The sequence below is a fragment of the Ranitomeya variabilis genome, chromosome 1 (assembly GCF_051348905.1).
Source record: "Ranitomeya variabilis isolate aRanVar5 chromosome 1, aRanVar5.hap1, whole genome shotgun sequence".
Classification (NCBI taxonomy): domain Eukaryota; kingdom Metazoa; phylum Chordata; class Amphibia; order Anura; family Dendrobatidae; genus Ranitomeya; species Ranitomeya variabilis.
The window spans coordinates 586831363-586855328 of record NC_135232.1 but is presented as its reverse complement, the minus strand read 5'-3'; the positions used below and the strand labels follow the sequence as shown (position 1 = coordinate 586855328).

General features: G+C 51.1%; 2 protein-coding genes across 3 annotated transcripts in view; one reads left to right on the top strand and one right to left on the bottom strand.

The window, feature by feature from the left end:
• Positions 1 to 1200: 1200 nt before the first annotated feature.
• On the bottom strand, positions 1201 to 21835 carry NCSTN (nicastrin). Of its 2 annotated transcripts, none has more exons than XM_077258031.1 (17): positions 21682 to 21835; positions 19846 to 19950; positions 18735 to 18858; positions 18511 to 18629; positions 17679 to 17824; positions 17456 to 17606; positions 17281 to 17390; positions 7350 to 7502; positions 7067 to 7171; positions 6839 to 6916; positions 6560 to 6729; positions 6270 to 6372; positions 4844 to 4936; positions 4482 to 4569; positions 3632 to 3798; positions 3219 to 3431; positions 1201 to 2124 (listed from the first exon to the last, which is right to left on the bottom strand). In XM_077258031.1, the coding sequence occupies exons 1-17, from the start codon at positions 21755 to 21757 to the stop codon at positions 1999 to 2001; spliced, it is 2127 nt and encodes a 708-aa protein (XP_077114146.1). In that variant the 5' UTR covers positions 21758 to 21835; the 3' UTR covers positions 1201 to 1998. The 2 variants fall into 2 exon arrangements, with proteins under 2 accessions (XP_077114146.1, XP_077114154.1); XM_077258039.1 differs by having other exon boundaries at positions 17281 to 17387.
• The window catches only part of COPA (coat protein complex I subunit alpha), a 31480-nt gene continuing 29338 nt past the window's right edge, over positions 21825 to 23966 (top strand). Inside the window, exon 1 of the mRNA XM_077258018.1 lies at positions 21825 to 22065. Within this exon, the coding sequence (XP_077114133.1) occupies positions 22026 to 22065 (40 nt within the window). The 5' untranslated portion in view covers positions 21825 to 22025. The remainder of the gene's footprint in view (positions 22066 to 23966) is intronic.

The following is a 23966-nucleotide window of genomic DNA, read 5'->3' as shown; positions in this document are numbered from 1 at the left end:
GACCCAGCTGTACATCATATATCAATCCTATTTGACCCCGACTCGTCTTTTTAAAATGGGTCGTCTCCACTTATCAGACTGTTTGAGGTGTCACTCCAGTGATGCAGATTTTATCCATATGATATGGAAATGTCCTGTTGTCTTTCAATACTGGAGTGAGGTGACGATATTATTGACATCCTTGGTGTCGATCCCTGTCCCACTTGAACCCCTGGTATGTTTATTCGGAGTACGGGAGGCAGAGACCTGGGATCATCATACGGGAATTTTTCTGAGGGAGACGCCGTTTATGGCACGAAAGGTGTTGGCACTGCGGTGGATGGGTGGTTCTTGTCCAACTCTTAGAGCATGGGTTGACTCAATTATTCCGTATGAGCGGACATTGTATCAAAATAGAGGTTGTCCAGCCAAATTTGAGAAGATATGGGGAAGATGGAACTCCTCCTGCCATACTGTTTAAGCTAAAATAACTCAGTATATGCATAAGAACTGGGTGTACGATTATGCGGACATTATTTACTCACAGGGCGGAACCTATTTAGAACTCTCCTCCAGGCGGCATTATGTTAGTTTTAGAGGTTTTATTAAAAGTTAAACTAGTTAAGGTTCAAAATAGGACATAAATGATTAACATGCACTGTTTCTTACCTTTGCAATACTTTTGATATGGCTATGTATGGTAATTTTATGTAACTAATGGATAATAATGAATACGAGCAAATGTGTGTATGATTTATCCTGCAATTAATAAACGAATTTAAAAAAAAATAAAATAAAAAAAGAATTATGGTGGGAAAACATGCAGGAAGGAAAAAAACAAAACACAGTAATAGCAGCCAGAGGACATACCAGGAATAGCAGACAGATACAGGGTGAGAAGGATCTACAATACGGTACTACTACAGTACTTTACACAGACACAGCGACATCTACTTGTTTACTTCAGTACTGCAGTACTTTCCATAGAAACAGCAACACCTAGTGGTTATAGTTAGGTACTACACTGCTTTTCATAGAAATGGCAACACCTAGTGGTTATAGTTCAGTACTACAGTACTTTGCATCGAAAAAGTGACACCTAGTGTTTATAGTTCAGTACTTTCAATAGGTTGCTGAAAACTGTGACACCTAAAGGTCAAAGTGTAGTACCGCAGTTCTTTTGACTTGTCCCGTTAGATATTTTAAAGATTTAACATAGAATCATTTTTAGTCATTTTATTACATACTAGGTGAATGACGTAAGAAAAAAACCACAAGAACAATGAAAGATGGCAGATGTTGTTCATTCTATCGCCATGGCAGCAAGTAACCTACGGTTGGTGGAATATTGCTTTGAATTTCATGAAAATTCCAAGGGAAAAATCTGAAAACATATGCTTTAACCACAGCATTTGAGATGAGGACAGATATAGGGCGTGCGATTGCTGCCGTATATATCGCCAGCGTGCGTCTGTATAGCTACAGTGGTCAGGGAGCACTACCAACCAGCCTTTCCGCTTGGGTTGTCATCCACCACACCCCCACCAATCAGTCTTTCCATTCGTTTGTTGGCAGCACACCTCTATTAGGTAGTCATTGAAATGGTCAGTAGGCGTCACATTCACTGCCAAGCAGTCAGGTTTGGGGTCTGAATTGGGCGACAGTCAGGTTCAGCATTGGGCCCTCCTCATATGTTATAGTCTGGCGTCTATTTTGGGAGAGAGAATTGGATTAACCGTTTGTAGGCCACCCAGTAAAGCAGGTAAAGACAGAGGACGCATTTGGTCCTGGATCCAGAGCCTCCATCTTGGAAACTTTTTGCCATCATGTTGCACTTTTCCCTGTAGGTGGGAACAGGAGTTTTCATTTTTGTCATGGTCGCTGCTTGAATTAAAGAAAAAAAAAAAATCAAAGTCCTTTCCAGTGTGGATCCATTGTTAAAGCAGCAAGGGTGTTCCCACCTAACCAGTACAAACAGTAGCAGTCACAGTCCTCCATCCAGCAGGAGGCGGTATGTCTCTAGTAGGTCACTGACCCGCTGCTGTCTTGTGCACTTGTGAACAGTATGTCTGCCTTGGAGTTTATGAAGTAGGTAGCGCCGAAAGACAAAAGGAGAACGGCGATGCCCACGATCAGAGTTATCACCTGCGAGCAAAGAGAAAAGCGAGTGAGCAAAGAGGTGGGAGCAGTCAGTATTACATCACGTGCATGTAATGAAGGGCTGGGGGGTCCGTGGACCCCAATAGTTTCACTGGACACCAAGATGGATGAACCATGACCCCCTGTAACACATTCTCAGCACTTAAGCCCTGATGGGTGCAAGTGTACAGAGTGGACTCCGGAACCAGCGGTTCACCCCCTTAGATGCCACAGTCAATCTCTGACAGCAGAACCTAAGCGGTTAATTTCCCCCTAATGTGACTACACAGGCACCGACTGTGCCGTCATGGCAGAAGTCACGGCTATGGTGACAGTGTACTGCAATGTTGATGTGTAGGGCAATCACAAACTAGAACCTGCTGGTGGGAGAATGGGGTGGGTAAATCAATAAAAGAGTTAAAAAGACAACAACAAAAAATCGGAATGTTTAAAAAAAAAAAATCACTTTTTTTCCCATGCCGGAAAATAAAAATTGGCAAGAATATTTGATGTCCAGGAAAGTCTGATCTTTAAAAATAAAAAATTGACTTTTTTGGGTCACTATGTCCTCCAAATAAAAGTATGAGGAGCTACAATAAAAATAAATTAGGAAAAAAAAAAATATATATAAGTTTGGATATACCCCAAAATGGAATAAAAACTACAGGTCACCATGAAAGAAAAAAAAGCCCTAACACAGGTTAATCAACCGAATAACAAAAGGAGGGGGTCTGAGAACATGGAAACACCAAAGTTTTATAAAATGCCACCCACTCCCAACAAAAATGTAATAGCAAAACTATACAAGTGTCATGTTTACTGCACACTAGGTTCCATACAAAGAAAAAAAAAAAAAAACTGAATAGAATTTGTTTTTCCACCATTTCATCACCACCCAGAATTATTTTTTTCCTGTTTTTAGTACATTATATGATAAAGTGAATGGCAATCAATCAAAACTAAAACTAGTCCCGCAAAAAATGAGCCCTCGCACGGCGATGTGGACGGGAAAACATAAAAGTTATGGCTCCGTGCAGACAGAGGAAAAATACAGTCCCCCAAGGTGTAGTAGACTGGGGCTCCTGCTTGGTGGCACCCACCTCCAGCTCGTGACTGGGCACAAGGAATATGCGGGCCCGGATCTCCTTCCAGCGGCTTTCCGTCCAGGTGGAGTAATTTGTGGAGTCCCACTCATTCAGCTCAAAGGCGGGAGACTCGGCCAGATAGCTATGAAGGGTGGTCCGCACACAGTACGGTGCCCGGGTCGTCGAGTTATCATTCAATGGACCCTGCACCCATAAGTATTCATAAAGCTAAAGAGGGAAAAAAACAAATTAAACTTATAAAAACCCTAATATTTTAAGTTGGTGATGGATACAGTCAGTAGGCAGGTCATCAGGGACCATAAGATAGAGGGCCTTTAGTTTTTTATACATTAGCTGATATATATTCTATATTTCAGCTCTGACGCCTGCCGAGTTGTGATTGCAGCTCTGCAGTGTTACAGACTTGCCTTAGGATCTGCAGCCTTGTCTGGGCTCTGACATTCTTCCTTGGTGAAGTTCACCACTTGCCCCGTGAGATTGGCGAGAACGGAGATGAGGAAGCTGGTTGGTGGGTTTGGGGACTGGGTCCTCCCGATCAGAGAGGCCGTCACATAATACTGAGGAGGTTTTTCTTCTAGAAATACAATCAGCATCTGTGTTACACCACATTGTGCCCTGTGACTTTTCATCCTAGTTTTCTATGGTTTTTTCCATTTGTTTTTTTTTTTATTTTTATTTTTTTTAAAGATTTGACGCAATTTTCAGTTGTCCATGACTTAGTGAATGGAGACTAGATGCCATGATGTCTCCTATCTGCATGGAGGATATTACATGGCGGCACTGAGTAGTGTAGCTGTGCATCCAGCTCTGAAGTCAAGTAAACAGTTTAAAAAATGCAGCAGCAGGGACATGTGTATGTACAAGATGAATAACCTATCTTTAACCATTATGACTAGTATCCTGCACATTTCACAAGCTTCCCCCACTGTGGCCTCTTTCACTCGTATTTTCTGTTGCCTCCGACTCCGGTAGAGATGAGCTTATGGTCTGTCCCATACATTGCACACTGAAGAAGCAGGGAGATTCTGCTTGCACGTTTCTATGCAGTACATGGTCAGAAGAAGCAGCATAAAGGTCATTATACAATAGTACTGAGCAGTGTAGCTGTGAATCCAATGCTGGGTTGAGATAAACAGTTACGAAAGAGTAGCTGCACAGGTTTGTGTGCGTCTGTGCACCTCTCTCTCCTTCCCACTCCATAGACTTCTATGGGTGGGGTGTAACCTGATCCCACTTGGAGAAGTGGACCAGCCTTACCCAGGTTTCCTTTCCAGTCAGACTTAATGATGGACTGAAACCAACTATTGTTAGACATCACCAGGAAGCCGTACAACATCCGAGTCACCTGAAACAAAACAGAAAAATAAAAGCCCCGCTGTTTATTGTCACCTTCTCCAGTCACAACCAAAGCTGCCTGAAAAATTCTGTTGATTGTCCCCATAAAACAGAGATTTAGTTCGTCCATGTTGGCAAAGATATGACCCAGGTCAGCGCGGACTCTATAGCGCTCATGTCAGCTCTTACCGCAGGACACCAGCAGAAATCTGAAGGCAGCTTTAAAGGTGAACGTAGAATCAGAGTAAAGTAAAGTAGACAGATGTCAGACTGGAGCTTCTTACCGACGTCACGTCGGCCTGGATGTCAGCGGTGTTGTGACCTCCTGCCTGCTGGTACAGGGTCCTGGCCAGCAACGTGGCCACCTCCGAGAGGGACTGCAAAAGGGAAAACATTTATAGACAGAGCCTATATGTAGGCACCGCCAACACTTACAGGGTGGGTGGGGGAGACTGACCCCAGTAAGGGGGCGCCACTGAGTCCTAGCCGAGAGTCGGGGGAATAACTGTGACCCCGGGAAAGGGGGTGGCAATGAGACCTAGCCGAGAGTGGGACAAAGACTGGCCCCAGGAAAGGGGGGGGGGGGGTAGATCTGTGACCCCAGGAAAAGGGTACCACTGAGATCTAGCCAGGAGTGGGGGGGGGGGGGGGATTAACTATGACCCCAGGAAGGGGTGCCACTGAGATCTAGCCGTAAGTGGGGGGGAATAACTGTGACCCAAAAAAGAGTGGGAGATCTATCCAGACCAGAGGTGAATGGGGGCACCACTGAGAGCTAATCAGGGAGATAGGATAGGTGGAGGGGCAACTGTGACTCTGGGACAGGGTTCTGACAGAACAGTCAGGGAAAAAGGGGGAATAGGGACAGATGACCCCAGGAAAAGGGCACCGCTGAAACCTAGCCAAGGGGGAGGAGGACTTTGACCCAGGGAGGGGAGCGCACCGTAGAGACCTAACCAGGGGGAGGAGGAGTCTGACCCTGGGAGGGAATAGCACCATAGAGGCCTAGCCAGGGAGGAGGATGACTCTGACCCTGGGAGGAGAGAGTGACGTAGAGACCTAGCCAGGGGAGAGGAGGAGGACTCTGACCCTAGGAGGGAAGCGCGCCATAGAGACCTAGTCAGGGGGAGGCAGAGTGACGCTGGGAGGGGACAGCGCTGTAGAGACCTAGCCAGGGAGGAGGAGGACTCCGACCCTAGGAGGGGAGAGCGCCATAGAGACCTAGTCAGGGGGAGGCAGACTCTGACCCTAGGAGGGGAGAGCGTCGAAGAGGCCTAGTAGCAGGAAGGCAGGGATTTTGTGTGAGGGTGAGTGATCCTGGGAAGGACCGCCGCTAACACCTAGTTGGGGAGGAGTGTAAGGTGGTAGGATTGGGGCCACCTAGTCATAGTCGAGGAAGGTGGGGAGTTAATTTCTGAGAAGTGAGAGCTACTCGGGGATGAGATGACTGACCTCAAGAATGAGGAGGGAGTGGGGTGGGGTGTTATTGAAACCGGCTGCATTAAGGGTGTGCCAAGTCCTAAGTGTGGGGCTTGAATAAATGTGCCCCCCGGAAGGAGGCACACAGATCTAGTCTTGTAGAGGATCAGGGGAGGAGGAGCACCTTGGAGGACACCATAATCTATTCTGGGGTGGGAACATATTAAGAGGGTCTGGCCTGCGGCGTGTATGAGGACACACGTGGAGCCTCCTCCTGCTGTAGTGAGGTACCTGAGCAGCTTCTGTGACGTAGTTCAGAGCTTCCTCCTTGGAGAGTCCGCTGGGATAGTTCATGTTGATGCTGGCGGCGGTGTCGTACATACTGTTATAGTACCTATGGGGAGAGAGAACGGAGAGGAGCCATTGTCAGCTGTGACGTCTCGTACAGCTCCACGCTGCCCCCTGCCGGACGAAAATAGGTAACAGCCTGGAGTCGACTATGGTGGATGTGTGAAGGTCAGCGGCCATTTCTGCAAAGCTTCATCCAAGAAACCTACATATGGGGGCAGCGCTGGTCTTACTTGTTGCGGTATGCGCTTCTGTGGTCAGTCAGCACCACTCCCGGGATATTTTGGACTCTCAGGAACCGCTGGAAGGACGCTGGCGGAAGGGGCTGGGATTGGTCGGTTTCTTGCAGGGTAACATTGGTGTTAATGCTGGAATTTTTCAGTAATTGGATCAGCTGTTCCACCTGGATGAGGGATATATTTTACAATGAATGCTATTCCATTACCCCACATCTAGGGGGAGCTAAATGGCGGCAGCAGGGCAGAAGCCAGCAGGATCATCCGGGCGCCCACCTCAGTGTTTAAAGACTCATTACCCCGAGAAATGGGGTCAGTGTGGATCCACAGAGTAGAATCGTTCCTCAGCGCCACCTGGTGGACAAAGGCAGAAATGCAGATCAAAATGTAACCGAAGAAGCCTGCAGCGCTCCTGTCATACTGAGCACACTGGCCAATTTAAAGAAGCAGTGCTGCAGTGTAAAGTATGAAGGATGTACACTAATGTACGGTTCTGTGTATTACCTGACTGAGCTCCACAAAGGAGTGAATGTTGTTCAGCCGGATGGGAAATTTTCCTTTCTCCATATCATACACCATCCGGGAACTGCCAATGTAATCAAACACTTCCTGAAAACATAATAACATAACCTGAGATTACATAAACGTCTCTCTGACAGGGCAGAACTAAATATTCCAGCATGCCATGCAACAGCAACAGCCTGTGCACAGCGCCTAAACGACAGTGTTCCAACTGCTGAATAGAATTCGAGAACTTCGGTGAAGACTGACACAGAAACCATCTTACCCCCTGGAAGAAGGCAAACATGATGTTCCTGGGCAATAACTGGGAATCGGCCACTTTGTGGATTGCCTCTGCGGCTGCCAGCTGGGTCACCAGGGCGGACACCGTGCTCTCCGCCGAGGGTGCCAGGTTCCAGAAGAACGACCGTCCGTCCAGCTGGTGAAGAAGTCACAACACTTACGGAGATTTATTGTTTCAGGGGCTAATGAAATTCTGAACTTTAGAGAAAAAAAGCTTGGTGCTAAGAGTTTCCGAGACCTGGAATTGCTTTTATGGTTTTATAGATGGAGCCTCGCGAGGACTTTTTACTTCTGCTTTTTTTTGCATGGCGAATTGTAGGTTTTATTGATCACATTTTTGGAGTCCAAATTACATTTTAATCACATTTTAGTGCATGGGGGTTTCCTTTCAGGAGGGTAATGAGACCAAATAAAATTAATTGTCAAATCGGGAGTTTTGTTCTTTTATACAAACATATGCATAAATATATTTAATTGTTTTGTTATTTTACATATGAAATTAAAAATGAAATCATCAAAAAATTCTAATATATATTTAAAAAAAAAAAAAAAATTCTAATACACATACAGTGGCATGTAAAAGTTTGTGCACCCCTGGTCAAAGTTACTGTTATTGTGAACAGTTAAATAAGTTGAAGATGAAATGATCTCTAAAAGGAGTAAAGTTACAGATGACATTTCTTTTGTATTTTAGGGGGAAAAAAAAAAAAAAAAAAAAAATACATTTTGTTCCATCTTTTACATTTTAAAAATTACAGAAAGGAAAACGGGCCAATGAAAAAGTTTGGGCACCCTGCATAGTTAGTCCTTACTAGCACCCCCTTTTGTGGGTATCACAGCTTGTAAACGCTTTTTATAGCTAGACAAGGGCCTTTCAGTTCTTGTTTGGGGGACTTTCATATTCTTCCTTGGAAAATTCTTCCAGTTCTGTGAGATTCCTGGGTCGTCTTGCATCCTCTGCTATTTTGATGTCTAGCCACAAATTTTCATCGATGTTCAGATCAGGGGACTATGAGGGCCTTTGTAAATCCTTCAGTTTGCACCTTTTGAGGTTGTCTATTGTGGATTTTGATGTGTGTTTAGGATCATTATTCATTTGTAGAAACCATCCTCTTTTCAAATTGAATTTATTTTTACAGATAGTGTTATGTTTGCATCAAGAATTAGTTATGATTTCATTGGATCCTTTCTTCCCGCTACCAATGAAACATTCCTCGTGTCATTGGCTGCAACTAGTGATGAGCGAGTGTACTCGTTCGAGTTTTCCCGCTCAGGTGGTCTCTGAGTATTTGTTAGTGTTTGGAGATTTAGTTTTCCTTGCAGCAGCTGGATGATTTTCGACTGTCAGCCAGCTTGATTACATGTGGGGATTCCCTAGCTACCAGGCAACCCCCACATGTACTCAGCCTGGCTACTAGCTGTAAATCATTCAGCTGAGGTGCTGAAAACTTAATTTCCGAGCACTAACAAATACTCAACTCCGAGCAACGAGTATACTCGCTCATCACTAGCTGCAACACAGCCCCAAAGCATTATTGATCCACCCTCAGGCTTAATGGTTGGTGAGATGTTCTTGTCAAAAAATTCTGTGCCCTTTCACTCCACACATACCTGTGATCACTGTGGCCAAAGAATTTCATTTTACCCTCATTGGCCACAGGGCTTGTTTCAAAAATGCATCAGGCTAGTTTAGATGTTATTTTGCATACTTACGACACTGAATGTTATGGTGGGACACAGGAGAGGATTTCTTCTGGTGACACTTCCACGAAGGCCATATTTGTGCAGATGTCCTAAACAGTAGAAAAATGTACCACAACTCCAGAGTCTGCTAAATCTTTCTTAAGGTCTTTTGCAGTCAAATGGTGGTTTTGATTTGCATTTCTAGCAATGTTAGAGCGGCTCTCACCGAAATTTAGAACTGAGAAAAGGGCAACTTGAAAATGCTTTTCTATCTTCTTATAGCCTTCTCCTGTTTTGTGGGCCGCCACCATTTTCAGAGTGCTAGGCAGCTGCTTAGAAGAACCCATGGCTGCTGCTTTTTGGCACAAGGTTAGAGGAGGCTGGGTTTTTATAAAGATAGGAAATTTGCATCACCTGGCCTTTCCTAATGATGATAGCCATAACCCTAACAGGCTAATTAAGGTCTGAAATCTTGGCCAAAGTTATCTGAGCACACAAATCTCCAAGGGTACCTAAACTTTTGCATCAGTCCATTTTTCTTTTTGGAATTTTCAAAAAGTAAAAAATGAGTATACAGAATTTTGTTTGCCTAAAATCCAAAGGAAATGTGTCATCTGCAACTTTAGGCCTTCATTCCATCTTCAACTTGCCTGACTGTTCACAATAACAGTAATTTTGAGCAGAGATCATCTATAAAGTGTGTGTGTGTGTGTGTGTGTGTGTGTGTGTGTGTGTGTGTGTGTGTGTGTGTGTGTGTGTGTGTGTGTGTATGTATGTATATATATGTGTGTGTGTGTGTGTGTGTGTGTGTGTGTGTGTGTGTGTGTGTGTGTGTGTGTGTGTGTATATATATATATATATTATATACACAGACACACACGCGCGCACACATACAGTACAGACCAAAAGTTTGGCTACATCTCATGTAAAGATTTTTCTGTATTTTCATGACTATGAGAATTGTACATTCACACTGAAGGCATCAAAACTATGAATTAACACATGTGGAATTATATACTTCTCAAAATAGTGTGAAACAACTGAAAAGGAGATTTTTGTGTACTCACCGTAAAATCTTTTTCTCCGAGTCATCATTGGGGGACACAGGACGAATGGGTGTTATGCTGCTGCCACCAGGAGGACACTAAGTTAAACACACACAAAAGATTAACTCCTCCCCTGCAGTATACACCCACAGGCTGGACAATCCAGAGCCAGTTCGGTAACAAAGCAGTAGGAGTAAACCAGTTAACAAAAAACAGAAAACATGTCATAGTCAAAACACAGACTGAAAAGAACAGTCGAGCCAACTAGGCTAACAGGGAGGGTGCTGTGTCCCCCAATGATGACTCGGAGAAAAAGATTTTACGGTGAGTACACAAAAATCTCCTTTTCTCCTACGTATCATTGGGGGACACAGGACGAATGGGACGTCCCAAAGCAGTCCCTGGGTGGGTAACCAAAAGTTATAAATGCTGTGCGTGCCTACGAGCTACAGATGAGACACAGCCGCTTGTAGGATTCGCCTACCGACGGAAGCATCTGCCGAGGCCTGAAAATGCACATGGTAGTGTTTCGTGAACGTATGAAGACTGGACCATGTAGCAGCCTTGCAGACCTGTGCTGCCGATGCCTGGTGCCGGATGGCCCAGGACGCGCCGACCGACCGGGTAGAATGAGCCTTGATCCCCGGAGGTGCGGCGTGACCCTTGACACGGTAGGACTCTTGGATGGCGGAACGAATCCACTTGGCAATGGAGGCCTTGGAAGCGGGAAGTCCCTTCCGTGGCCCCTCCGGAAGAACGAACAAGGCGTCTGACCTACGGAGAGACGCAGTCCTGGAGACGTAACGTCTGAGACCCCTCACTAAGTCCAGAGTGTGGAGCGCCCTTTCCGTGCGGTGGGAAGGAGCAGGGCACAGTGAGGGAAGGACAATCTCCTCATTAAGATGGAAGGAGGAAACGACCTTCGGAAGAAAAGTCGGACATGTCCGCAGAACCACCTTGTCCTGGTGGAACACGAGGAAAGGAGGCCGGCACGACAGAGCTGCCAGCTCAGAGACACGTCTAATAGACGTGACAGCCACGAGGAAGGCAATCTTCCAAGACAAGAACAGCAAAGACACTTCATGCAAGGGCTCAAAGGAGGGCTCCTGAAGAGCACAGAGAACTAGGTTCAGGTCCCATGGTTCCAAGGGCATCTTGTACGGCGGAACCATATGAGAAACACCCTGGATGAAGGTCCTGACCTGCAGCCTGTTTGCAATCCTTCTCTGAAAAAGAACCGAGAGAGCAGAAATTTGGCCTTTAAGAGAGCTGAGGGAAAGACCCAAGTCCACTCCTGATTGGAGGAATTCCAAAATGTGAGGGATAGAAAAGCGGAAGGGGAAACGTCCCCGCTTCCTGCACCAGGCGAAGTATGCCTTCCAGGCGCGGTGGTAGATGCGCATAGAGGAAGGCTTGCGTGCGCGGAGCATGGTAGATATCACCGTCTGGGGCAACCCTTTCTGCCTCAGTACCCAGGACTCAACGGCCACGCCGTTAAACACAGGGCCTCTGAGTTCGGGTGGTAAATGGGCCCTTGAGACAGGAGGTCTGCGCGGCTCGGCAGCCTCCAAGGTACGTCTGAGACCAGTTGAACCATCTCGGCATACCATGTCCTGCGCGGCCAGTCCGGAGCGATGAGAATTACTGGAATCCGTTCTGCCTTGATCTTCCTGATCACCTTTGCCAGAAGAGGGATTGGGGGAAAGATGTATGGGAGTCTGAAACCCTGCCATGAGAGAACGAGAGCGTCGGCTCCGAAGGCTGAGGGGTCGTGAGACCTGGCCATGAAGACAGGAACCTGGCAATTGAAGCGAGATGCCATTAGGTCCACGTCCGGGGTCCCCCATCGAGAGCATATCTGGTGAAAGATTGCGGGATGGAGAGACCACTCTCCGGGATCGAGGCTGTGGCGACTTAGAAAGTCCGCTTCCCAGTTTTCCACGCCCGGGATGAAGACTGCTGAGAGTATGGAATAATTCGTCTCGGCCCAGCGGAGAATGAGCGTCACCTCGGCCATGGCCGCTTTGCTGCGAGTGCCCCCTTGGCGGTTGATGTAGGCTACCGCAGTGGCGTTGTCGGACTGGACTCTGACCGCACGGCCGGAGAGGAACGGCTGAAAATGATGGAGAGCCAGTCTGATTGCCCAAATCTCTAGTATGTTGATGGGCAGCTGGGACTCCTGCGGAGACCAGCGACCCTGAGTCAAGTGGCGCTGGAACACTGCACCCCAGCCGAAGAGACTGGCGTCCGTTGTGACAACCAGCCAGTGCACCGGAAGGAAGGACTTCCCCCGAGTCAGGGAGGACCTCTTGGTCCACCACCTGAGGGACTGTCGGATTGGGCGAGAGAGAAGAAGACGGCGGTCGAGCGAGGCAGGATTCCTGTCCCATACTGCCAGAATGGCGTGTTGTAAGGGACGAAGGTGGAAAACCGCAAAGGGCACTGCCTCCATTGCCGCCACCATCCTGCCGAGAACCTTCATGGAGAAGCGTAGGGAGTGAAAGCGAGGTTGAGTAAGCTTCCGGACTTCTCTCTGTAGAGTGGATACCTTTCCCGGAGGTAAAAGTACTAAACCCTGAGAGGAGTCTAGGATCATTCCCAGGTAGGATATGGTTTGGGCCGGGACTAGGGAAGATTTTTTTGAAATTGATTTTCCAGCCCAGGCGCAAAAAAGTATTTATCGTGATGTCTACCGCCTCTGAGCAGGACCGGAAAGAGGAGCCTTTTATGAGAATGTCGTCCAAGTAGGGCAACACCACTATGCCTCGAGCATGCAGAATGGCCACGGCAGCTGCCATGACCTTGGTGAACACCCGAGGAGCGGTGGCCAGCCCGAAAGGTAGGGCGACGAACTGAAAATGGTGCCCCTGGACCGCGAAGCGGAGAAAACGCTGATGAGACGGTAGAATGGGGATGTGCAGGTAAGCGTCTTGAACATCTAGAGATGCAAGGAACTCGCCCTCTTCCAGAGAGGCAATTACCGAGCGGAGGGACTCCATACGGAATTGACGTACTTGTTGAGAAGCTTGAGGTCCAATATTGGACGTACTGAGCCGTCCTTCTTTGGTACAATGAAAAGATTGGAATAAAAACCTTGGTACCTCTCGTTCTGGGGCACCGGACTGATGACCCCGTCTTCCCATAGCGATCTTATGGCCTGAAAATACTGACGGACCCTTGCTCTGGGAGGAGGGGACTGGAAGAAACGAGATGGGGGAAGAGAGACAAACTCTATGTTGTAGCCGAAGGACACCAGATTGCGGACCCATCGGTCGGGAACTACCGAGAGCCACGCGTCCCGAAAGAGGAGTAGGCGGCCGCCAACTCTGTCTGTGTCCTTTGGCGTTTGCCAAAAGTCATTGAGGTGGAGACCTGTTAGGTCTGGGTCCTCGGGATCCCTGTTGTCTGGGTCTGCCTCTCCAAGAGGGAGAAGGTTTGTAAGACGGCTGGGAGGCCCTGTCCCTGCGCTGACCTCTCCCGACGCCGGGAGGCGCGGAGGAAGGATTGGACCAATTGGAGCCGAAACGGAAATATCGGCCTCGGCCCTGTTGGTTGCGAAAGGGACGAAAGGTTCGTTGCTGGGGAAGGAATTTGCTCTTTCCCCCTGTGGAGTCTGCGATTATTTTATCTAGTTTGTCCCCAAAAAGGCGTTCGCCCTGGTATGGAAGGGACGTGAGAGATTTTTTGGAACCTGAGTCCGCTTTCCAGTCCCTGAGCCAAAGGGATCTGCGGATGGTGACAGCATTGGCCGCTGCCTGTGAGGCACAGTTGGCCGCGTCTAAGGAAGCGGAAACTACAAAGTCCCCCGCTCTGGCAATCTGGGTGGCCAGGTGTGAAACCTCGGGGGGTAGGTCGGCGTGAAGTGCTGTAGAGGCTAAAGACTCAGCCCAATGGGTCATGGCTTTTGCAACCCATGTGGCGGCAAACGAGGGGAAGAGAGAAGCCGAAGAAGCTTCAAAAGCCGAGCGAGCCATCTGTTCGATTTGTCTATCAGAGGGATGCTTAATGGACGCGCCCTCGGAGGAGGATAGAACCGCCTTAGTGGCTAGCCGCGACACTGGCGGGTCCACGGAGGGTGACTGAGACCACTCCTTAGCAAGGTCCTGAGCAAACGGATACTTCAATTGCATAGCCTTTTGCCCTGAGAAGCGTTTATCCGGACGGACTCTATGGAGATCGACAATGTCCTTGAATTGAGGATGCATAGGAAAAAATCTATGAGCCTTAGTAGTTCGCCCGAATGACACGGGATGAACCGCCTTGGACGGGGTTTCCTCCTCTAACTGTAGCGTCTGACTTACAGAGTCTATGAGAGAATCTAGGGTCTCTTGGTCGTGACGATACTCTGGGGAACAGGACACGCTGGATGCGTCGTCCAGAAAGGATTCCCTGCTATGAGCTGGAGATGAGTGACGAGAGACTTCGCTCTCTGAGCCGGAGGGCTGATCAGGGACCGGAGATATTACCCTGGACCTCTTTCTAGATGAGTGAGGGCTTCTGGAAACGGTACGACCTCTAGGCCGAGAGGGGTTCTTAGGTCGCGTTGCATCATCCGTGGAAGTGGCCTGGGTAAAGGACGGTTCACGGAGGGACTGTATCGTCCTTTCCAAGGATGCCACAGAACGAGCAAGGGAGGACGCCCATGCGGGGGTACTAGGCTCAGTACATTCCGGGTCAGAGGCCGGAGTATCCTGTGCTGCAGACATTTCGCAGGCGGAGCACAGCGGGGTAGTGTGACCTCGGGGTAGAGATACCTTGCAGGAGGTGCACACAGCAAAAATAACAGAGTGGGTCTTTCCAGTCCGTTTTTGCTTAGACTGTGACATCTTTTCCCTTAAGTGAGTGTACTGGTAGGGGAAGAGACAATCGTAGTGAGTGCGTCTCACCAAGTTCAGCGATGCTTGGCAGGGAGATCCTGAGGTCCTGTGCGCTGTGGTGCTGCAGAGCCGCCAGCGCACTTCCTGGTCCAAGATGGCCGCCGAGATGTGGAAAGGGCGCTTCTCGGGAACGAGAAGCGCCCAGAGAGAGAGAGAGAGGGGGCGTGTCGTGGGCGGGCGGTGGATTCCCTGCAATGCGCGTCAGAACGCTGCCGTTGTAGCGCCGCCCTCCTTGTATGAAGGAGGGAGAATGATCGCCCGCGTTAGAGTCCGGCCCAGGGCCGGTAAACTGTGCCATCGCTCTAACAGAGCGCCGGATTGCCCGCCATGCTCCCATTATAAGGCTGCCCCGCGGCTGCAGCGCCGCAATAGAAAGGGGATAAGGGATCCCTGAACAGGCGTCCTCTGACAGCTCGTCGGCCCCCGCACTTACCTTGTGCGATAGGGCCGATGCTCCATCCACCTTCACCTTAGTAGGGAGAGGGTGGAGAGCTTCTGCCGCCGTGCAACATCCGCTATCTTCAGTGGTGGTGCAGTGGGCGGCTGCACGGACGCCATATCATTAGTCCGGCTGTGCCCTGGCTCCAGGAGACTTAGGTGGATGATTAGTCCCCGTGGTCGCCTGAAAAGGAGGGAGGGAGAGAGATCGGAACGCTGAGGAACCGTCGCCACACTGGAAAGTGAGCCAGGGCTGGCATCCATCGTCGCGGGAAAGGATACAGGAGGAACGCTCCGTGTACTTGCCCGTTGTTGGTTCGGGAGAGATCAGAGCTGAAAATTTGCCTGTCGCTCCCTTCCGTTAAAAATCAAAAAAAAAATTGGTGGGGTCCTGAGGACCCAAGTGCCTCCTGAGACACTAAGTAAGAACTGGCTCTGGATTGTCCAGCCTGTGGGTGTATACTGCAGGGGAGGAGTTAATCTTTTGTGTGTGTTTAACTTAGTGTCCTCCTGGTGGCAGCAGCATAACACCCATTCGTCCTGTGTCCCCCAATGATACGTAGGAGAAATTATGTCTTATATTCTAGGTTCTTCAAAGTAGCCACCTTTTGCTTTAATGACTGCTTTGCACACTCTTGATGAGCTTCAAGAGGTAGTCACCGGGAATGGTTTTCACCTCACAGGTGTGCCCTGTCAGGTTTAATAAGTGGGATTTCTTGCCTTATAAATGGGGTTTGGACCGTCAGTTGTGTTGAGCAGAAGTCTGGTGGATACACAGCTGATAGTCCTACTGAATAGACTGTTAGAATTTGTATTATGGCAAGAAAAAAGCAGCTAAGTAAAGAAAAACGAGTGGCCATCATTACTTTAAGAAAAAATTGGGAAAACTTTGGAAGTGTCCCCAAGTGGAGTGGCAAAAGCCATCAAGCGCTACAAAGAAACTGGCTAACATGAGGACCACCCCAGGAAAGGAAGACCAAGAGTCACCTCTGCTTCTGAGGGTAAGTTTATCCGAGTCACCAGCCTCAGAAATCGCAGGTTAACAGCAGCTCAGATTAGAGACCAGGTCAACGCCACACAGAGTTCTAGCAGAAGACATCTCTACAACAACTGTTAAGAGGAGACTTTGTGCAGCAGGCCTTCATGGTAAAATAGCTGCTAGGACACCACTGCTAAGGACAGGCAACAAGCAGAAGAGACTTGTTTGGGTTAAAGAACACAAGGAATGGACATTAGACCAGTGGAAATCTGTGCTTTGGTCTGATGAGTCCAAATTTGAGATCTTTGGTTCCAACCACCGTGTCTTTGTATGACGCAGAAAAGGTGAATGGATGGACTCTACATGCCTGGTTCCCACCGTAAAGCACGGAGGAGGAGGTGTGATGGTGTGGGGGTGCTTTGCTGTGACACTGTTGGGGATTTATTCAAAATTGAAGGTATACTGAACCAGTATATATATTTTTTTTTTTTCCACTTAAACCTTTACATGTACATATGATATTTATAGTTGTATTTGATTTAGTTTGAATTTATAGCTTTACCTTTTTTCATATATATTTTATATGCATCTCTACCCTCACTATATTTCACATACATATATCGTCTATTTAGTTCTTTACTTTTTTCTTTTGGGGTGGGGGTCAAATGAACCTGCAATCGTTTCATCATTTGTACTTTATACTGCAATGTGTCAGTTATATAGGGAGGATGATGACTATCGGGGGTTAAAGGAGGTCTCCACCTTGTCCAACCAAAAGTGTGAGGCTGTCTAGAGAGTAGGGGACACCCTAACATTTCCAGTAATGACCGAAATGGCGGCACGACATAAATAGTAAGTTGGGGAGGGAAGCCCCGCCCCTAGCGCACTCACCCTGGCAGCCGATATGACCACCTGATCGTCGGGTGGTACGGGCCCCGAGATGTTGACCGGCTTCACAGTGCTCCAGACATTATAATCAGTAAGAGTATCACACACAGCTTCTAAAAGACAGTGATGACGTCAGTACTGGAGACTACACGGTTACATTATACCAGGGGACACTCACCAGGGTTAATGCTGAAGGACATCTGGATTGAATTGCGCCTCATACATGAGACGGTGCTAGTAACGGCGTGCATCGGAGAGATGAGCTGCATGGCACACAGTGGGTACTGGGGAGAAGTGTCGTTGCCAGGAATGTTGTGCTTCGTGTAACACTGGAGAGAGAAAAAAGGGTGAGGAGGATGAAGTAGAAGTACAAGAATCCGAAGAAGGAGCGACCTACCAACCTGCTTAATGACCTCAGTCTCATTCTCATCCTGCAGGAGGAAGATAGGAAACTGGAAATCTTCATAGGACATCCCACTACCAAGAGGATTCCACAGCGTCCCATTACAGTGCGAGTACTGGGAGCCGTGCGCACTGGAGTACAGTCCTGAGGAGGATGGCGGGATTATAGTAGTTATATTCTTGTACATAGGGACAGTATTATAGTAGTTATATTCTTGTACATAGGAGCAGTATTATAGTAGTTATATTCTTGTACATAGGAGCAGTATTATAGTAGTTATATTCTTGTACATAGGAGCAGTATTATAGTAGTTATATTCTTGTACATAGGAGCAGTATTATAGTAGTTATATTCTTGTACATAGGAGGCAGTATTATAGTAGTTCTATTATTGTATATAGTGGCAGTATTATAGTAGTTATATTCTTGTACATAGGGAGCAGTATTACAGTAGTTATATTCTTGCACATAGGAGCAGTATTATAGTAGTTATATTCTTGTACACAGGGGGCAGTATTATAGTAGTTATATTCTTGTACACAGGGGGCAGTATTATAGTAGTTAAATTCTTGTACATAGGAGCAGTATTATAGTAGTTATATTCTTGCACATAGGAGCAGTATTATAGTAGTTATATTCTTGTACACAGGGGGCAGTATTATAGTAGTTATATTCTTGTACACAGGGGGCAGTATTATAGTAGTTACATTCTTGTACATAGGGGACAGTATTATAGTAGTTACATTCTTGTACATAGGGGACAGTATTATAGTAGTTATAATCCTGTACATAGGGGGCAGCATACATATATTACAAGCAGAACAAACTCACCAAATCCATCATTAGGACACTGAAGGTCCATGGAGAAGCCTTCAGGTGGGGGTGGTTTGGAGTATATTACCGCTATTCCAGATATTCTAGAGCTCTCCTTAAATTTCAGCAGAATGTCCCTGATTGGGATGAGACGTTCATCAATATGTGGTAAACCCAACACTTCGCCATTCCATACATTATTCTTTTTTGGACGTTAAAAACCTTTATTAGTCGTTTCTTACTTGGTGAACAGGTTGCCCTCTAGAAGCACCATGTACGGAGGGGTAGGACCGGTCTCCAGTACCCAGGGCAAGTCTTCTTCCCTCTCCACAACATGTATCACACCCGTGTCGCCATTTCTAGAGGCTGAAAAACAACAACAACGTTAAGGATAATACAGAGAACATCAACTCTATAGAGTAGATATCCTTCCTCAGTACCCATGTTATCTATAGATACAATTGATGGTGATTTATTTCCCATTTCGTTTGTCGAGAAAGTTGGCAGCATACTCCAGAGTATTAAGTTGTCGCCCCATTCCCTGAAGATGCATGGGTGAAACATATATTATTCCATATGAGCTCGTGATATCTATTGCTGTATTGGTAGAGAAAAGTGCAGGGTAGACGGCTTCTCTAGAGGCACGTAGAGATTAGCCCACAGTAACCCAGACTCACAGCTTACACGTACGTTTAGGTGCTTATTTTTGCTTTCTTTTTCTAATAGGACATTTCCTGGACACTTTTTTTTTTTAATGTAAACAGAGTACCCCCCCATTCCAAAGTTTAGCCCCCCCCCCCCCAATGAGAAAGAACGCTGTTCAACCAATTGTTTATAACCCAGACTTTCTCTGTCCACATTTTTTTCTTCTCCCTTTTGACACTAAGCAGCGCCGGGAAAGACAGACAGGGCGAGAGAAAGAGGCGGCGCCTGTGGCGAGAGAAAAGGGCCCGCCCCTGGCGGCAGAGAGGGGGCCCGCCCCTGGCGGCAGAGAGGGGGCCCGCCCCTGGCGGCAGAGAGGGGGCCCGCCCCTGGCGGCAGAGAGGGGGCCCGCCCCTGGCGGCAGAGAGGGGGCCCGCCCCTGGCGGCAGAGAGGGGGCCCGCCCCTGGCGGCAGAGAGGGGGCCCGCCCCTGGCGGCAGAGAGGGGGCCCGCCCCTGGCGGCAGAGAGGGGGCCCGCCCCTGGCGGCAGAGAGGGGGCCCGCCCCTGGCGGCAGAGAGGGGGCCCGCCCCTGGCGGCAGAGAGGGGGCCCGCCCCTGGCGGCAGAGAGGGGGCCCGCCCCTGGCCTCTAATTTTCTTGTGGCCTCTGTAGAAAGAAATAACCTCCCAAGGCGTCGTAGGACTAGGACTCACACTGGCATCCGATCTGGTGTGTGGCGTTCAGGAGCCGGACACAGGGGGCCGTACTATTTAGAGTGACGTAAATCTTCCTCTCCACTGAATTCCCACCACACAAAGCTGAAAAACAAAAACCACAAGAGAGAAGATGAAGCCAGAGAATAAGGAGGGGGAACTGAAGGGAGTGGGCGACAGACGACTAGCCGCATTGGGGGGGGACAGAGGACCCACAGCAAAGGAGGAGGGGGGGATAACAGGGGAACTGCCGCACAGGATGGGGGGGCAATGACAGAGGACCCCCGGCACAGGAGGAGGGGGGGTGACAGAGGACCCCCGGCACAGGAGGAGGGGGTGGTGACAGAGGACCCCTGGCACAGGAGGAGGGGGGGGTGACAGAGGACCCCCGGCACAGGAGGAGGGGGGGGTGACAGAGGACCCCCGGCACAGGAGGAGGGGGGGTGACAGAGGGCCCCCTGGCACAGGCGGAGGGGGGGTGACAGAGGGCCCCCTGGCACAGGCGGAGGGGGGGGTGACAGAGGACCCCCTGGCAGAGGCGGAGGAGAGGGGGTGACAGAGGACCCCTGGCACAGGCGGAGAAGAGGGAGTGACAGAGGACCCCCTGGCACAGGCGGAGGAGAGGGAGTGACAGAGGACCCCTGGCACAGAAGGAGGAGGGTGACAGAGGACCCCTGGCACAGGAGGAGGGGGGGTGACAGAGGACCCCTGGCACAGGAGGAGGGGGGGGTGACAGAGGACCCCTGGCACAGGAGGGTGGGGGGTGACAGAGGACCCCTGGCACAGGAGGGGGGGGTGACAGAGGACCCCTGGCACAGGAGGGGGGGGTGACAGAGGACCCCTGGCACAGGAGGGGGGGGTGACAGAGGACCCCTGGCACAGGAGGGGGGGGGGTGACAGAGGACCCCTGGCACAGGAGGGGGGGGGGTGACAGAGGACCCCCTGGCACAGGTGGAGGAGGGGGGGGTGACAGAGGACCCCCGGCACAGGAGGAGGGGGGGTGACAGAGGACCCCCGGCACAGGAGGAGGGGGGGTGACAGAGGACCCCCGGCACAGGAGGAGGGGGGGTGACAGAGGACCCCCGGCACAGGAGGAGGGGGGGTGACAGAGGACCCCCGGCACAGGAGGAGGGGGGGTGACAGAGGACCCCCGGCACAGGAGGAGGGGGGGTGACAGAGGGCCCCCTGGCACAGGCGGAGGGGGGGGTGACAGAGGACCCCCTGGCACAGGCGGAGGAGAGGGGGTGACAGAGGACCCCTGGCACAGGCGGAGGAGAGGGGGTGACAGAGGACCCCTGGCACAGGCGGAGGAGAGGGGGTGACAGAGGACCCCCTGGCACAGGCGGAGGAGAGGGGGTGACAGAGGACCCCCTGGCACAGGAGGAGGGGGGGTGACAGAGGACCCCCGGCACAGGAGGAGGGGGGGTGACAGAGGACCCCCGGCACAGGAGGAGGGGGGGTGACAGAGGGCCCCCTGGCACAGGCGGAGGGGGGGGTGACAGAGGACCCCCTGGCACAGGCGGAGGAGAGGGGGTGACAGAGGACCCCTGGCACAGGCGGAGGAGAGGGGGTGACAGAGGACCCCTGGCACAGAAGGAGGAGGGTGACAGAGGACCCCCGGCACAGGAGGAGGGGGGGTGACAGAGGACCCCTGGCACAGGAGGAGGGGGGGGTGACAGAGGACCCCCGGCACAGGAGGAGGGGGTGACAGAGGACCCCCGGCACAGGAGGAGGGGGTGACAGAGGACGCAGATATCAGTGTCGGGCTGCACACACACACAGTGGCCGGCAGAGCCCTGCGGGCTGGAGGAAATAACTCCATACATCACCTCTCACCTGCCAGCAGCACCAGGGTCGCCCCAAGACTTCTCCATCCCTGCAGGAATCTCCCCTTCTCTCCAGCAGCCGCCATGTTTACCAATTAGTAACCACTTCCGCCTATCACTTCCTAGCCGGAAGTCTGCAGGCGCGGCCATGGTGAGGAAAGTTGCGCGGCTTCGGATATCCGACCTCCCTTCCGGAAGTTCTTCCAGGGCTGGAACTCTATGGTAGCACTTGCTTGGAGAATGGAGAACGACGCGCATGCGTAAGAGAAGTCAGGCTGATCCAACGCGGCACTTCCGGGACAGAGGCTGACGTGTGACGGCGGAGAGGAGGCTCGGCAGAAGCGGACGGAGGACATGTTGACCAAATTCGAGACTAAATCTGCTCGGGTGAAAGGTATTGGGGGGCTGAGATGTGACCTAAGGCATTATGTGTGTGGGGGGCTTATGTTGGTCACTGGGAGGAGTCAAGAGTGACCTGGCCGGGGAGTACCCCGCTGTACAGTGCTCTCCCCCCCGCTATACAGTGCTCCCCCGCTATACAGTGCTCCCCCGCTATACAGTGCTCCCCCGCTATACAGTGCTCCCCCGCTATACAGTGCGCACCCCCCGCTATACAGTGCGCACCCCCCGCTATACAGTGCTCTCCCCGCTATACAGTGCGCACCCCTACTATACAGTGCGCACCCCCACTATACAGTGCGCACCCCCGCTATACAGTGCTCTCCCCGCTATACAGTGCGCACCCCCGCTATACAGTGCTCTCCCCGCTATACAGTGCGCACCCCTACTATACAGTGCGCACCCCCGCTATACAGTGCGCACCCCCGCTATACAGTGCGCACCCCCGCTATACAGTGCGCACCCCCGCTATACAGTGCGCACCCCCGCTATACAGTGCGCACCCCTACTATACAGTGCGCACCCCCACTATACAGTGCGCACCCCCGCTATACAGTGCGCACCCCCGCTATACAGTGCGCACCCCCGCTATACAGTGCGCACCCCCGCTATACAGTGCGCACCCCTACTATACAGTGCGCACCCCCGCTATACAGTGCGCACCCCCGCTATACAGTGCGCACCCCTACTATACAGTGCGCACCCCCGCTATACAGTGCGCACCCCCGCTATACAGTGCGCACCCCCGCTATACAGTGCGCACCCCCGCTATACAGTGCGCACCCCGCTATACCGTGCTCTTCCCCCGCTATACCGTGCGCATCCCCCGCTATACCGTGCGCATCCCCCGCTATACCGTGCGCATCCCCCGCTATACCGTGCGCATCCCCCGCTATACCGTGCGCATCCCCCGCTATACCGTGCGCATCCCCCGCTATACCGTGCGCATCCCCCGCTATACAGTGCGCTCCCCCCGCTGTACCGTGCTCTTCCCCCGCTGTACCGTGCTCTTCCCCCGCTGTACAGTGCTCTTCCCCCGCTGTACAGTGCTCTTCCCCCGCTGTACAGTGCTCTTCCCCCGCTGTACAGTGCTCTTCCCCCGCTGTACAGTGCTCTTCCCCCGCTGTACAGTGCTCTTCCCCCGCTGTACAGTGCTCTTCCCCCGCTGTACAGTGCTCTTCCCCCGCTGTACAGTGCTCTTCCCCCGCTGTACAGTGCTCTTCCCCCGCTGTACAGTGCTCTTCCCCCGCTGTACAGTGCTCTTCCCCCGCTGTACAGTGCTCTTCCCCCGCTGTACAGTGCGCACTCCCCCCCCGCTGTACAGTGCGCACTCCCCCCCCCCGCTGTACAGTGCGCACTCCCCCCCGCTGTACAGTGCGCACTCCCCCCGCTGTACAGTGCGCACTCCCCCCGCTGTACAGTGCGCACTCCCCCCCGCTGTACAGTGCGCACTCCCCCCCGCTGTACAGTGCGCACTCCCCCCCGCTGTACAGTGCGCACTCCCCCCGCTGTACAGTGCGCACTCCCCCCGCTGTACAGTGCGCACTCCCCCCCGCTGTACAGTGCGCACTCCCCCCCGCTGTACAGTGCGCACTCCCCCCCGCTGTACAGTGCGCACTCCCCCCCGCTGTACAGTGCGCACTCCCCCCCGCTGTACAGTGCGCACTCCCCCCCGCTGTACAGTGCGCACTCCCCCCCGCTGTACAGTGCGCACTCCCCCCCCCCCGCTGTACAGTGCGCACTCCCCCCCCCCCCGCTGTACAGTGCGCACTCCCCCCCCCCGCTGTACAGTGCGCACCCCCCGCTGTACAGTGCGCACTCTCTCCCCCCCCCGTTGTACAGTGCGCACCCCCGCTGTACAATGGCACCCCCCCGCTGTACAGTGGCACCCCCCGC

Coding starts and splice junctions, on each gene's coding strand:
- NCSTN (XM_077258031.1), bottom strand. CDS start 21,757: ATGGCGGCTGCTGGAGAGAAGGGGAGATTCCTGCAGGGATGGAGAAGT. Junction 19,951..21,681: donor GACCCTGGTGCTGCTGGCAG/GTGAGAGGTGAT, acceptor TTTGTTTTTCAG/CTTTGTGTGGTGGGAATTCA. Junction 6,917..7,066: donor CCTTTGTGGAGCTCAGTCAG/GTAATACACAGA, acceptor TTTGTCCACCAG/GTGGCGCTGAGGAACGATTC.